General features: G+C 42.8%; 1 protein-coding gene across 6 annotated transcripts in view; it reads right to left on the bottom strand.

Moving 5' to 3' along the window:
* PPP1R13B (protein phosphatase 1 regulatory subunit 13B) overlaps positions 1-15,088 on the bottom strand; it is a 139,304-nt gene that overhangs the window by 103,019 nt on the left and 21,197 nt on the right. For 3 of the 6 annotated variants that reach the window (XM_074996411.1, XM_074996409.1, XM_074996412.1), the window contains exon 1: positions 11,246-11,470. The exons of 1 other annotated variant lie outside the window; for it this stretch is intronic. In XM_074996411.1, the coding sequence (XP_074852512.1) occupies positions 11,246-11,371 (126 nt within the window). In that variant the 5' untranslated portion in view covers positions 11,372-11,470. Of the gene's footprint in view, positions 1-11,245; positions 11,473-15,088 lie in introns of those variants that run through there. 2 more of the 6 variants (XM_074996418.1, XM_074996419.1) reach the window with 2 other exon arrangements.

Raw genomic sequence — 15,088 nt, 5'->3', positions numbered from 1 at the left:
AAGATGTCATCTAAGCATTGTAAGTAAAGGAGGGGTAGCAGGGGACGAGAGGTGAAGAATCGTTTTTCCAGGTGTGTGTGCGTGCGCGCACGCACAGACGTGCTTTTGCCATCCCTGTGAAAATCCACCCAAATTTGACCAAGCTATACAACAACTACAGCAGGGGGTAGGGGAACAACAGCAAAAACTGCCCAGTTTGAATATAGCCAACAAACTTATGAGCATGTAAAAGCTAAGCTTCTTCTAAGATTCCCTCCTTACCAAGCTCACTGAAGCCTCTAAGCAACTAAAAACTAGCCAGAGTGCGTGTATGTCCCACAGGGACTGTACATTCAACCCTTCCCTTGCAGCTCCTATTTGTGAGACATTCCACAGGGCACGTTCACCCAGCCAGGTACTACTGGGATGAAGTTGGACTCCTTCTCACGGTTGCTGCCTCCAGGTCAGGGTAGGGCCAGGCCCCAGAACTGACAGCATAGGCGATAGTATAATAGGCCATTTGAGCCTCTTCTGGTACAGCCATGCCCACCAAACACCAATCGCAGGACAAAATTTGTCTTTATTATTGCACCCCATGCAGGTTATGGGCTGGCTGAGAAGGCAGTATGTGCTGCTCCTCCCAGAAAGGACACTGGGAGTAGGAGCCAAAGAAAGGTTAGGGTTAGAAGAAGAATGCACAAGTGGATAAGGTGCTAGTCCAGAATTTGAAAACCATGGCTCAATTTCCATCTTCACCATAGAGAGCTCTATGTGATTTCCCCAAGATCACAAAATGCAAAATTAACACATACTTCGGAGTGATGATAATGAGTGTCACCATATCTTTTTAGATGCCCAGAAAAAAATCACTAATTCACAAAGTCTGAGTTCAGCACTGGGGCCTTCTATACCACGAATGGAGGGATAGGAGCCTCAGATGCGATTTACAGATTTTATTCTGAGCAGCATGCTTAACTTTTGTTTATGGAGTGCTTGTGCGGCTGGTATATATCCTGTAGCCATCCTTGCAGGTGTCACATGTTCAGCCTTGACTGTCTGAGCACAAAGGTTGTGGCAGACATGTATCTCAAAAGATGCAGGCCTTGTCCTGCTGTGACTTGAGGACTTTGCATGATAGTGGCAATTATATTTTTTAAATGCTAAGACATGAGGTGGTAGGAGCTTTGCTCTGGCCCGGCTCATGTTTAAGTACACGCCTATGAAGTCCAGCTGCTGAGAGGGTGATAGAAGGCGTTTTTGAAAGTTTATTTGAAAAAAAAAAAAAAAAAAAAAAAAACCCTTCGCTGGTTAAGAAGCCAACCCTGGTTTCAGCTGCACCCATTCTTCAAAGACGCTATTAGGAGGCAGTCATTGAAATAAGGGAATATTTTAATGCACCATTTGCGTAAATGGGTTATTGCGACTACAAATACCTTTGTGAAAACTCTGGACACTTGTTGTGAGCCCAAAAAGGAGGACTCAGTATTGGTGGCGTGTTTGACTTAGGGTAAATCTGAGAAACTCGATATGTGCTGGGTGTATAGGGACATAGCAAAAGGCATTCTGTAGGCTGAGGGATTATAGCCAATATTCTTTGGCCAAGTCTACACATGTGCCTCCCTTTTGGACGAGGCACATTAATGAGACACTTTGGAACAGGGTAATGAGGCACTGACATGCATATTCAGAGCCTTATTAGCATGACAGCAACCAGTCATGCTTCAAAATTGCTGCTTTCAATACGCAGACTAGCTGTATAGATGTGGATGCTTTGAAATAAGTGCCACACAAAACAAATTGGGAATAAGGGAATTTCAAAGTGTGGCACTTATTTCGAAGCATCCGCATCTATACAGTCAGTCTGCATACCGAAAGCAGCACTTTTGAAGTGCAACTGGTTGCCATTATGCTAATGAGGTGCTGAATATGCAGGTTAGCACCTTGTTACGCTGTTCCAAAGTGCCTCATTAACATGCCCTTTCTGAAAGCCTTTGTGTAGTAATGGGATAATGATCTCCAGCGCTACTATTCTGAAGTGTTTGTGCCAGATGTAGTATATAAAGGAGGCACAGATCTGGGATAGGTTTCCATCCTCTGTTTCTCTTTGGTGTGAGAAAATATTGGGAGAAAAATCCCTCTCTTGATTTGAGGTAGTACCTTTATCACTCTTATGTGCAATAGATGGGCAACTTTCTGTTGTAACAGGATGTCATGTGAAGGGTCTCTGAAGAGGAAAGTGGAACGTGGGTTGGAAGTAAAAGGGATGTAATATCCCGTGCAGATTATGTCGAGAACCCATCTATCCAAGGTAATAGTGTGCCAGATAGGGTAAAAGGATAGAAGTCAGCAGTAGAAACACTGGATCATTGAAGGATCTTGATGTCGGAGATCTGTCAAACCATTGACCAATGGTTTGAAAATGACGGACAGAACGTGGATAGCTGCGACGTACACGATTATTCTTGGGGTTGTCGATGTCTGGGTTGCTTCTGTCTTCTACATTGTTAGTAGGGTTGTGGTTGTTGGTATGGTGTAAGGCGGAAACACAATGTAGTAACATCCCTGTTTCTTCTTGGTTTGTGGTATGTACATAGCTGAATTCTTTAGGGTAGTATGAGAGTCCTTTAGGGCATGTAATGAGGTATCAGTAGAGTCTGCAAAGAGTTTTTGATCCTCAGAGGGATGATCCTCTACCATGCTCTCTCCTTAGGGAAACTGGAGAGATTGAGCCAAGAATTCCTACATGTCATGAGCATCACTGCCAATAAGCAAGCTGCTGTGTCCACAGATTCTAGTGATGCCTGATGAGCTGTTTTTGCTATGAGCAAGCCCTCCGCCAAATTGGCCTTGAACTGTTTTTTGTTCCTCTGGAAAGTTTTCAATAAAGATTTTCATATTATCAAATACATTGTAAGTGTATTTGTTCTGGAGCACAGAACAATTACTAATTTGAAATTGTAGCAATGCCAACAAGTAAGAGTTTCTTCCCAGCAGATCAAATCTCTTCCAGCCCTGATCATATGGTGTGGGCTGGAATCAGGTTTGTTTGCCCCTTTGTTGTACAGCCTCTACCATCAGAAAATTAGGAACAGGATGGGTAAATAAAAATTCTGCCCCTTTTGGTGGTGGGTAGTATTTTCTATTGGTCCTCTTATTAATAGGTGGTATTGACGCAGGGGTTTGCTCATATTTCTCTGGCAGGATCCATGATGTCCTCATTAATAGGAAGGGTTACCCTGCTTGATAGGGAGGCATATAAAATGTTAGTAAGTTTACATTGGGGCTCTTATAGGTCGTCTAAAGAGAATTCCAATGAGTCTACCACCCTTTTAAATAGCTCTTGGAAGGACTTGAAACCATCCCTAGAAGTTGGTGGTGGGCGCATTACTGTCTTGTCTGGTGAAGATGATGAAATATGAGTGGGCAGAATACTGTCCTGTACAGCTGCCTGCTCTTGTTCTTCCAGTTCCTCCTCAGGTTCACCTTGCGAGGAAGGTGATGGACAGGGTGTTTGGGAGGGCTGTGGTGTGTGTGGTAGTCATGGGAGTAGTGCGAGCATGAGGTCAGCAATGAGCCCAGGCATCCCAGTACAGCCAGGCTAGTGGCATTGGTATCAGAGGCATCCAGGGATATGGTGGCTATATTTGCACTGGTACTAGTGGAAACTGAGATGGTTACTTGGGGGCGGAGGGGAGGGGGGGGCGGAGAGAGACTGTCAAGGTGCATGTGATGCTGGCTCAAGCTCTCCCTCTTCAGACAAGTAGAACAGTACTGAACAGGCTTGCATGGTGACCATCATCTCCTATCGTAGTGGGGTAGTGTTGGTACCGAAGTGCAGCATGCTGGGAACCAAGGTTAATGATAAGTCAGAGTGGGCTGTTTGCAGTGGAGGTACCGTAAAAAGTCAGTACCAGGGCGTGCAAGACCATTGGTGCCAGGATTTGAGAAGCCAACAGTACTGGAGGTCAAAGGTCAGCACTGGAGGTGCTTGAGGAGTTGGCACTGGTGCCAGTTTGGTCTGCAATGGCTCATCAATTGTCGGTACCAATTTCTTCAGTGCCAAGGTAGGAATATACTCTTTGGGGCTTTCATCAGTGTTAAGGAAAGGCTTGTCTTTAGCCTCTTCCCCTCAGCTCATCTGTGTGCCTGATAGGTCCAGTGAGTCCAGGTCCGAAATGGAATGTGCTGCTGGTACCGAGGCCGTATTTTTTCCCCCCAGAGAATGCTTATTCTTAGGATGTTCTCTGTGGGTCAAGATGGAAAACCTATGTTTAGCTGCCAGCTTTGTTTTTGAAGGTCCTTTATCAGACATAGCTGCTGGTGCTGTCTGTCTCAGTGGGGACCTGGACTCAGGGTCTGAAGCTGGTCTCAGGGTCTTTTCCATGAAGATTAGCGTCAACTGAGGATTCCTGGCTTTTAAGGATCTTGCTGAAAGTTTTTTGCAGTGGGCCCATTTTCGGTGTATGTGTGATTTGACCAGGCATCCATTGATGCCTTGTGCATGTCCATCTGAGATGGACTAGACAGCTGTTATGATTAGCAGCATTTAAATCCTGGGGAGCCAGGCATGGTTGCTGTCTGTAGGTGCCCAGGGGCAGTGAGGGGAAAGACCCCCCGCCCTTTTTTTTTTTTTAAATAAATAAATAAAAAAAAGCAATGTGAGTGGACAGGGATAAAAGAACAGTTGAATTGAGAGTTTAGGGTAGCAAAAAGAGGTTGAAGGTAAGTAAGCTCAGAGTTGCTGAGTCTCCAACCTAAGTCAAGTGCAGTAGAGAAGGAACTGAGGGATTGCGGGCAACGTGCAACAACTAACAGCCACTACAAGTATGAGCCACGTACCAGGCATGGGGTGCCTCTGCTTAAAAAAAAAAAAAAAATCTCCAATTATGTAAGTGCAGGGCACCAAGACAGGTGGAGCACCCATAGGAACACGCCCCATCTCAGGAAGTTTGGCACCTAAGCCCAGGCTGAAGAGAGTCACCTCCCTCTGCTTTTAGGTTTTCAGCTACAAACCCTCACTTCCAACTTTTGCAAAAAGCTACGGATGGAGGTGAGGAGTTCCCTCAAAACTTTTAGCCTAGTATTTAGTCTTCTCTCCCAGTATATGGGAGACAACCATTTGCCCTGATAGCAGGCCCATTTTCAAATCCCTTTTTCCCCTAACATTCAGGTGAGCGCCATAGCCTATGGTCTATATAATATTCTGATGTGGGGCTCCCTCAATATCTCCTACTGAAGTTGTTTCACTGTAGATAAAGAAAGACTCTTCAGCAAGAGAGAGAATGCATGCTCAAATATGAAAATGATTTTGTAGTCTGGTGATGAGAGTACTCGTGAGAAGTGGGAGAATGATGATCACGTCTCCCAGAGTCCTCCCCGCAACCTTCCACCACTTGTTTTGTGCCAGTTTGCAAACAGGTATTGATCCAAAAGGTATGCTCTAAACCTATCTACCTGATCAGTCCCTGCAGGAAATTTAACAAAGGAATGCTTACCTTCCCTTAGTTCAAGCACCACTTAGGCCTCCAGATACCTAGAGCCAGGCTATTGCATACTTGCCCAGAAGCAGAAACAAAGGCACATTAGAAATTTTACTACAAAAATTTAGACATTGAGTTTAAGTGCCTGCAGGGTTTGGAAGCAGCTAAGCATGAGTTTTAGGAACTCCAGTGGAGCCTTATCTGAGATTTAGGCACTGAAACTAGCAGTTAAGCACCCAACACGTTTTTTTGAAGCTAACCCTCAGTCACTGCACTTCAGTTTGTCATTTGCAAAATGGAGATAATAGTACTCCTGTGAGGTAGGGAAGTGTTACTTTAGCTCAGATATTACAGTGACGGGGACTCAATAACACTAGGATAGATATAAGGGGGCAGGGGAAAGACAGATTCAATGAGGAGCCCTGGGAATCAGTGGCGGAAGACAGGAGAGTGGATGATGAATGTGTTAACTGGGATTAGCCACGCATGTAGACTAGGACTGAGTGTGGGGAGGAGGGAGAGAGAGTTGGCAGTAGACAAGATTGGGACTTGGACGGTGAGCACGAAGATTACACAGAGCTGAGACTACGATGAGAAAACAGAGTAATGGAGACTGGAGCTAAGTAGCTGAGGAGAATGGAAATGATACAAGAAGCTGAAGGCAGTGAGAGACAGGAATGAGACATGCTGTAGGAGAGAACGTAGAAAGGGTCTAAATTGAGAGGAACAATAAGAAAAAGGCTGCATCCACTACAGGCACTCTCCCTCCCCAGGCCCTACAATGAAGTCCAAAATTCCAGAATCTTGACACACCCACTGTTCAGCAGAAATATCCATGAAACTCACCGACAAGTACCCCATCCTCCTCTATCACTGATCCACACAGAGGATGACATGTTATTAGTACTATGAGTTACCACTCTTATAGTAAAGAGTGGAAGAGATCTGTCCAGTGGTTCTAAAGATTCTAACTCCATTGATGGGGACATCAGTATAGATATTAATATGCTGTACATGATGGAATTTAAAAAAATAAAATAGGAAGCTACATACACACAAAACCACACTAAAAATATTAAGGTTGACACTTCAAGCACTCAAAAGAAGTTCGGAAGTGCAAAACCTAAGGTTACCTACCTAGCCTCAATTCACTCCAATATATGTATGCATTATGATACAGTTGTTCATCATCATCATCATCATATTCTATTTTTTCCACAGGATCCTTGCCATCTTCTGAGCAGAGGACACCCTTGCTTTAGGTACAACCTCAGTGTTGTGCTGTAAAATGAGTCTATTGTCTGTAGGATCCCTGCCTCATTTATGGAGGAAATTAGAAAGTGTGTAGTGAAATATTGTGGGGAAAAAAATGAAAGCCTTGTGATTAAGGAAGCTGAATACTGTCCTAGCAAATGGGATTCTATCCCTACCACTGCCACAAAAATTCCTGTGCAACACTAATCATTTACAGACTTTGCACAACTTTCTGAAAGGGTTAAGGTTGCACAGTTTTATACCCAGAAACTGAGGCAACAAGTGATTCAAAACTTCAAACAAGTGGCAAAGTCAAGATCAGAAGCCAAATTTCACAGCTTTTTAGCTTTTTGCTAAGTCCTCTATACCACTGTTTCTTGCCTCTTTTTAGGTACCTACTTAAAATGCCGTAAGTGTCAGTATATTTGGACACCAATACCTTTCAGTGTTGGAAAGTTACCATCTAAAGATGAGACTACACAAAACAAACTGAGACCTGTGATTCTCCACCAACAGTAACAATGTTGGAAGCTATCATGTAAACAGGATGAAGCCATATTTTTATTAGACAAGGTACAGGCACTTTTTTTTTTTTTTTTAAATGGCTGTCTACAAATAACTTCAGCTGCCATTTGCTTGATCAGTGGATTAAATCTCTGACTTTTCCTAGTTTACGAAAGGCTCAGACACGACCACACTATTCCATGCCTCTGGAATTAATTGCAGAATTCACTCCCTTGCACCTGAATATTTTACTGGAACCTAAATTTTAATCCAAAAGAATTATGTTCGCAGTCTTTCTGGTTATGATGTTTGTAACCATGACAACATGCAATTAGCATAAACCAATACAGTTGTACCTGCCTGCACCTACAGACAGCCTAAACAAAATAGATTTGTGATACACGAGCTGCATCTCCAGTCTCAAACTGGGTCAATTATGCAGTACTAGAGGACCCGTTGCAGCTCTACTTGCAAGTGGAAGTTGGTCTGGAAGAAAGCTGTAGACAAACTTCTTGTACAGTAAACTCTTTCATATTTGGCAGCCCTGGGACCAAGAGGTTGCCAGACATTTAAATAATGCCAGATAAAGTTCAGACCCTGCTCCCCGCACTTGCATTGGTGGGGATGGCAGGGAGATGCTTGCAAGGCTCGCAAATGGCTGCACCATGCTGGGAGCTACTCTGTGCACTGGCCACTGGGTGGGCAGCCACTGTCAGAAGCAAGTAGTGGGTGGGGAGCTGTCCACGCATGAAGACAGAGTCCTGTAGGTAGACAACAACTCTCTGTAATGTCTGCCCCTGAGCTTTGTTGATGGTCATGGGAAACGCAAGCTGGACTGGGAATTGACATCTGTTTATGGAACATTCACCCAGAGAGCAGACAGACAGACAGCAAAAATATATAGGACTAGAAGCCCAGCTGCAGCTTCACTTGCAAGCAGAAGTCAGGTTAGAAGAAAGTTCTAGACAGAAACCATGTTGTATATACATCCAAAGTGTATGGGTCAGGTCCTATGCTGGCAGGGGAAGGAGCTCCATTGGGTGGGCTGGGCTGGGCCCTCCATTAGCTGGTGGAGTGGATCTGTTGGGACTGGAACGGGCCATGTGCTGGTTGGGAGAGAGGCTGGGGCTGGCATGGTGTGAGGGGTTGGCTTTGTGGTGGGGGCTGGGCCCCACACTGGCAGGAAAGGGGCTAGGGCTGGCACAATGTGAGCAGAGGGCTCAGTCAGGCCCATGCTGGCCAGAGAAGGGGAGAAACATGGTGGAACCTTGCCCAGACAAGCAGACAGATGGGACACAGCAAAAAAAAAAAAAAAAAAAATCATATGCAGTAATTCGACATTTTTCCCCACTATTACAAGGAATTCACCCTGTCACTGAATTCATCATTTTACCATAAATTTAGAAAAAAAAAATATACTGGGCATCTACCTGCCTGCCCTGTTGAGACCTGCTTTTATCTATCCATTATTTTTGCAGCTTTCACGGCAGTACTCCCTGTAATGATCTATATAACCAGGTAGAAGGGGGACGGGGAATGAGTGCTAAGTCTGGCTTGCGACTGGGGACTAGAAGTAGAGAGGGCAGGCAAGGCAGCCCAGAGAACACTGCAGTGACTGAGGCCTTCAGACTGACAGATATGCTGCTAAAATAGCTATAAACTTTCAAAATACATATGGGTGGGAAGGGGATGTAATACAGGTGACCTGGAGACAACCGAGGGAAAAGAGATTTTCAAAAACCAATTATGTCTGAAAATAAAACAAATTTTGCATCAGAGTATTTTCAACTGTGAGCCATACCAGTATGTGATTGAGTGTGGATAACAGGATGGTAATAGATATTCCACCGTGACTGAATAAATGAATGTTTCTGCAGAACCTAAAGAACTTCCGCCTAAGATTCTGAATCACTGAATCTGTGAAACGTGTGTAGCCCTGTCCACGTACAGTTTTTAACCTTATGCAAAATGCATCTTGAACTTCCTTGGCTAAGATAGAGGAATTAGCAAGTCCTTATCTATTGATAATCGATTTCCAAATGGCACAACTGCAAAATACCTGCTCTTGCTAAGAGATTGCGTCCATTCCTGATAGAGATCGTGCTCCTTTAATCCAAGCTTTAATAGCCTCTCCACTTGATTAGTGCAATACCTAATGGTTAAAAACAGTGCCACAGACAATGAACGAGGCTCAACAGCAGCAAAATGTAGTTAAACCATCTCTGCACCCAAATACATGTGCTGGTTCCTTGCTGAATACCAAGTTAAATTTTAGATTATCACTTATTTTCTTTGCTCTCCAAGGGCTGAAGTTCTTTCAGGAACTGCCTTTATCTTTGCACTTAAGTTTTACCACATCAGCTGAAAGTCTCAGGAACATCATAACTACCTACAACAAGAAAAGTGACAGCAGGAGTCACAGCCATATTGGCAGGTGGCCTATGACTAGGAAAACACCTTCCTAGGAGAGCCAAGAAAAACAACACAAACCTTAACTTTAAAATGAAACGTCTCTCCACAATCTTTTTCCAAAAAGTGATAACTAACATTTATTAAGTGGAGGAAAGAGGACATACAGTATTGTTATAACTACTCACTGGATCTTGCACTCATATCACTTCAATAAAAACAGCAGACAGAGATAAATACATGTGCTCCTTACATAGTACTTCTCACTGAGTTGGAGGATGTCACAAATGTTTTTCATTACAAATTCTGAGGGCTGCATTTCTTCAAGATCCAAATCTGATGCTTTGCCAATTAAGGTCAGAGTGCAAATTTAAAAAGAGTATGGTAATCCCCCGGTATGCATGATTTCAATTTGTTAGTCTTTAAGTCATGGGTTTTGAATGTTTGGCATCCTTGCATTATTGTAGTTAGCTATGAATAACTGCTCATTCTGAGTAGTATTTAAACACATGGCAGGGGCTAAAGGAGAAGAACAAAAGCAACTAAAAATTTCATTTTTCTGAGAGGAGGCTCTAATTTTGCATGAATAGCATCATTTAATGGACTTATCTTTCCTCTGTAGTTTGAGATATTTTAGCCAAGGTTTAGGAGAATGAAAAAGTGCTGTTTCCTCCATACACGTCTAACCTTATGACTAAAATCACTTCAAGTTTACTTAACCACTAATGTCCAGAAGTGGCTGATCATGTACTGTGACTCAGGAAATTAAAAACTGTATAGATTATATCCTACAGTTGTCTGACAAGATATGCAAGAGTATTATTACATTTAATGCATCTCCTTTACAAAGGCATTCTGACCCACAAAAAGATTTTAATTAAAGGCACCATATCTCTGATTCTACCATAGTTCTGGACTGCCTTACCGTACTTGAACACTTACATCTTATCACCTGCTCCAAGTGAGCTGCAACTTCTACAAAATGTATAAATACAAACCTTACTGCAAGTAAACAGACACTCTAGACTTTTTGCTTTATTTTCAAATACAGGAGTAAAGATCAACTGACAACTTCCTCTATGAACGAAGGAAGGCAGTTAAAAAAAAAATCTTAAGTAAGCAGTTTGTCTGGTGGTCCGCTCTAACACTGCAGCAACCCCCCTACCTTAAATCTCTTGTTTACTGGCTTGAAAAGTACTTATAAAAGTGAAAACAAAGACCCCTATCTCTTAGGAGTCAGACAACTGTATGAAAACAATCATATTCCTCATTCCTGGGACAAGAGTTACAAGTCACTGAATAACTACTCTGCTAGAGAATTGCAATAAACTCTGTGGCTAAATTTTAGTTGGAAGAAGTAGTAGTTGAATCTAATTAAAAGTGAATAACATAAGACACCTGTTTTTTTCCCCAAACACTTTAATTTAGCTGATTCTATATTTAATTCAAACTGAACTCAGAACTGCTATTTCTTAGACAAAGCATACTTTTCATATGTGAAATCAGTGAGTAAATGTAAGCTTTTGGTAAGTTTCCACTCTTATAAGTTTCACGCCATCATAAAATTTCATGACTAGTCTTTGAAAAAAAATTAATAAGTTTAGTTTCAGAGCAAATACCTTTTTTTTAATTCCTTTGTTCTTTTTCTTACTTTCAGGCTTCAGTCCAATCTTTTCTGGTAGCCAAGATTTCTCTTTTGACTTGTTCATAATACTTTGAATAACCATTCTTAAAATATTCTTCATATGTAGATCAATAAATAGTGTAAATAAAATAAAAAGTATATAAATAGGTGGTGTACAGCTGAAGTCTAAAATAGTCACTATACACCAGCAGCTACCAAAAAAATCTACTTAAATGGATGTCCCTTTGGCATGCTTGCATATGAATACAAGTAATGACCAGCAGAGATAAGATGTTCTAATGAAACAAGACAGGCCAGAGCTGTGACAGGAACAAGATATGGAGGATCAAATTTCACCTAATTAGGCAAACTTGTACCAGGAGAGTTCTATTATCTTACCATTGTGCAATATTCATCTGTGCTTAGAATTATAAGAAATGGCAATGATTTATACACAAAATTTGTCAAATCTGCAAAAAACACATTGTTTTTGGTTAAAATGTGGCTACAAATATTAAGAATGGCTCTAATGTAAATGTTTAAATAGTCTAATAAAGCAGTTTGGAATGAAAACACCTGTGTTTGCTTCAAACAAAAATCCACAGTCACCTCTAAAGTTATATATATTCTCTCTCTCTCTCTCTCTCTCTCTCTCTCACACACACACACACACAGTCCTGTCCATTTCTTGACAGAAATTTGCTATCATGTATGCAAACACTTATAGCACAATAACTGGTAAGCAGTGTCTACTGATATTTCTTCACCTCAGAAGACAGAGTGATCGCCACCGCCCATGCCTCAAAAGACCCTCTTTACTAGCACACAGGAGCCACAGATGCAGAAGACTCCACATGAGCCCTCTTGCAGCTCCCTAAAGACCTCAGAAGAGCGATAACATTTTCTAAACCCTCAACTCCTTTGTTCTTACACATGAGACACTTAAAGGCAGAAGAAATGAGGTTTTATTGAAGTAGTCATAAGCAAAAAACAGGAGCCGACAATGTATCTTACATATCACAGCCCTCTGACATACTAAGCTACAAGATTACCAGTAGCTCCCTGAAGGGTGTTCTGAAGTAATAGGGGAGGTATTTCTGATCCCAACCATCTCCCTCCCTCCTCAGAAGGCCTTCAGGGTGACACAGCTTATTAAAGGAGGAAATTCTTAGGATCACCAGAGATCTCATTTGGAGAGACAACAGAACAATTTAATTTGTTGCATGATGGGAAAAATCTTTTATTTTACTTATTTGAAGGAGCGCAAAGACTAATTCTCAATACCCAGGTCTACCACAGATAGCATGTTAAGTTGCCAGTATAGAAGACTGACTTTTTCAAATGTTCACAACTGAAGAGGAGAAACAGAGATGAGATGTATTTTGCTATCCCTATCCTATACATACTTGGAGGCTGGGTCTACATGTGCCCCTTCCTTTTGAAAGGGGCATGTTAATGAGCGGGTTCTAAAGATGCTAATGAGGCACTGCAATGAATATGCAGCGCCTCATTAGCATAATGACGTCCGCAGTGATTCGAAAGTGCGGCTTTTCGAATCGCGTACCGCCCGTGGAGACGGGACTTTCTGAAAGGGACTCCCCCCCAGTTTTCGAAAGCCCTTCTTCCTACCTGGTGATTGGAAGAAGAGCTTTTGAAGGGGGGGGGTCCGTTTCAGAAGGTCCCGTCTCCACGGGCGGTACGCGATTCGAAAAGCCGCACTTTCGAATAGCCGCGGCCCCCGTTATGCTAATGAGGTGCTGCATATTCATTGCAGCACCTCATTAGCATCTTTTGAACCCGCTCATTAACTTGCCCCTTTTGAAAGGAAGGGGCACGTGTAGACACAGGAGGAAACAGGGAGCATACTAAAATGTTTAAGAAACCATCTCTGAAAAGGTATTACCAGTGGAAGGTGTTTCCCCCGCCCCCAGCATGGGTATGACAACATTCCTTCCTCATGCCTTCATGTAGATGCAGCATACCCCACAAAAAAGTTTTTTCTGCCAGCACAGTAACAGCACGTCTGCACTATATCAGTTGTAACAGAGGAACTCTGCATATCTACTATTTTGACAGCATAAACTGTTGGCAAGGCGACATGGCTTTTTCCATACCCATGACAAACACAGTTATGCGCATGAAATTTTGTGATGTACACTTGGCTAGAGATTGAACATGCAGCCCAAAACTACACAGGTAAGTTTAATTGTCAGCCACTCCTCAGCGTTTTTAAACAAGGAAGAATGAAGTGGGTTTCTGAGGGTTTTTTTGAGTTGCTAGGGCTCACACAGAAGGGTCGTGCACACCTAGGAGGCAGACATAAAGGCTACCCTTCCTTTTGAAAGGGGCATGTTAGTGAGTTGGTTCAAAAGATGTTAATAAGGCACTGCAATGAATATGTAGCACCTCATTAGCATAATGGCAGCTGCGGCGATTCAAAAGTGCAGCTTTTTGAATTGTGTGCCGCCTGTGGAGACAGGACCTTCTGAAAGGACCCCCCAGTTTTTGAAAGCCCTTCTTCCTATCTGGTGATAGGAAGAAGGGCTTTTGAAAACTGGGGGGGGGGGTCCTTTCGGAAGGTCCCGTCTCCATGGGCAGCGTGCAATTCAAAAAGCTGAACTTTTGAATCGCCGCAGCTGCCATTATGCTAATGAGGCACTGCATATTCATTGCAGCACCACGTTAGCATCTTTTGAACCCACTCATTAACATGCCCCTTTCAAAAGGAAGGGGCTCATGTAGACTCAGGGAAAGGGAACAGCTGGAGACTGTACTCACCTGCTGCTTCTCCCCCACACCATCCCTCACATAGAGGCAGCCTGGGCTCAGGCTCACTTGCCCCCTCCCTCTCCTGAGCCAATCCATCATGTTTCACATTTCCTTCAGAGCTGAGTGTTTGATTAGAAGCCAAAAAGCTCCACTTTTCCTTCAGAGTCAGGTGGCAGTACATGTCATTGGGGGAGAGGGTGTAATTGACTATCAACAAAGAAGGAAATAGGTTTGGGCACCACTGAGTTAATAGTGCAATAATCAAGAACAGAACAAAACACAGGACACTCTCTTCTACTCCTTCCTCAAATCCTGAAACCCAGCTGCACAGCCTTTGAATCAGGAGATCATGGCCCAAGTCAGTCATCATTTGCCTGCAAAATCTAAAATATAAAAATTTTAAGAACCCCACTTACCTATCAGCAATATGAGATGAAGAGGATAATTAAAGAGCTCATCAGGCTAATAAACTGAAGTCAATCAACAACAAAAAAAAACAAAACAAAACAAACCACACACTTTAGAGAGATATCAAGGCAGGCAAACTCCCTTCACCAGGTCAAAATTCTGCAGTTGTTTGAAGCAGGAGGGAGGAGTACATACAGTCAATAGCAACAGATTTTAGGATTTCAGCTCTAAATTAGCTACAAGCCAGACAGCTGCAAAGTCCAAGAGGCCCATGAGAGTCTCCGAAATGTGTGTCTTGTTTGCTGGGGGCGGGGGGGGGGGGGGGGGGGCGGGGAAGACACCCTTCAGCCAGCAAAAGCAGTGAGATGGACATATGTGCAAGGACAGGACATTCTCCGCATTCTCTGTAATCCAAATTTTGTAAATCACTTGGTGAGCAATATAAGTATGTGGTCTAATCTTGTTCTGCCTTTTTTAAAATGCCTTTGCCTTATAACGTCCACAGAGTTCCAACAAATCCAATGGGGATAGTTGGGGAAAAGAGAACAAACAGTTACAAAAATTTCATTGGTTAAAATGAGTCAAGCATCATCAAGAGAAATGAATACAAACTAACAGGCAATGTTTACTAAAGAGGCAGGAACTAAATACACAAGTACAC

The sequence above is a fragment of the Carettochelys insculpta genome, chromosome 6 (genome assembly GCF_033958435.1).
Source record: "Carettochelys insculpta isolate YL-2023 chromosome 6, ASM3395843v1, whole genome shotgun sequence".
Lineage (NCBI taxonomy): Eukaryota > Metazoa > Chordata > Testudines > Carettochelyidae > Carettochelys > Carettochelys insculpta.
Note: the sequence above shows the minus strand (reverse complement) of the source record. Positions and strands in the feature narration are given on the sequence as shown.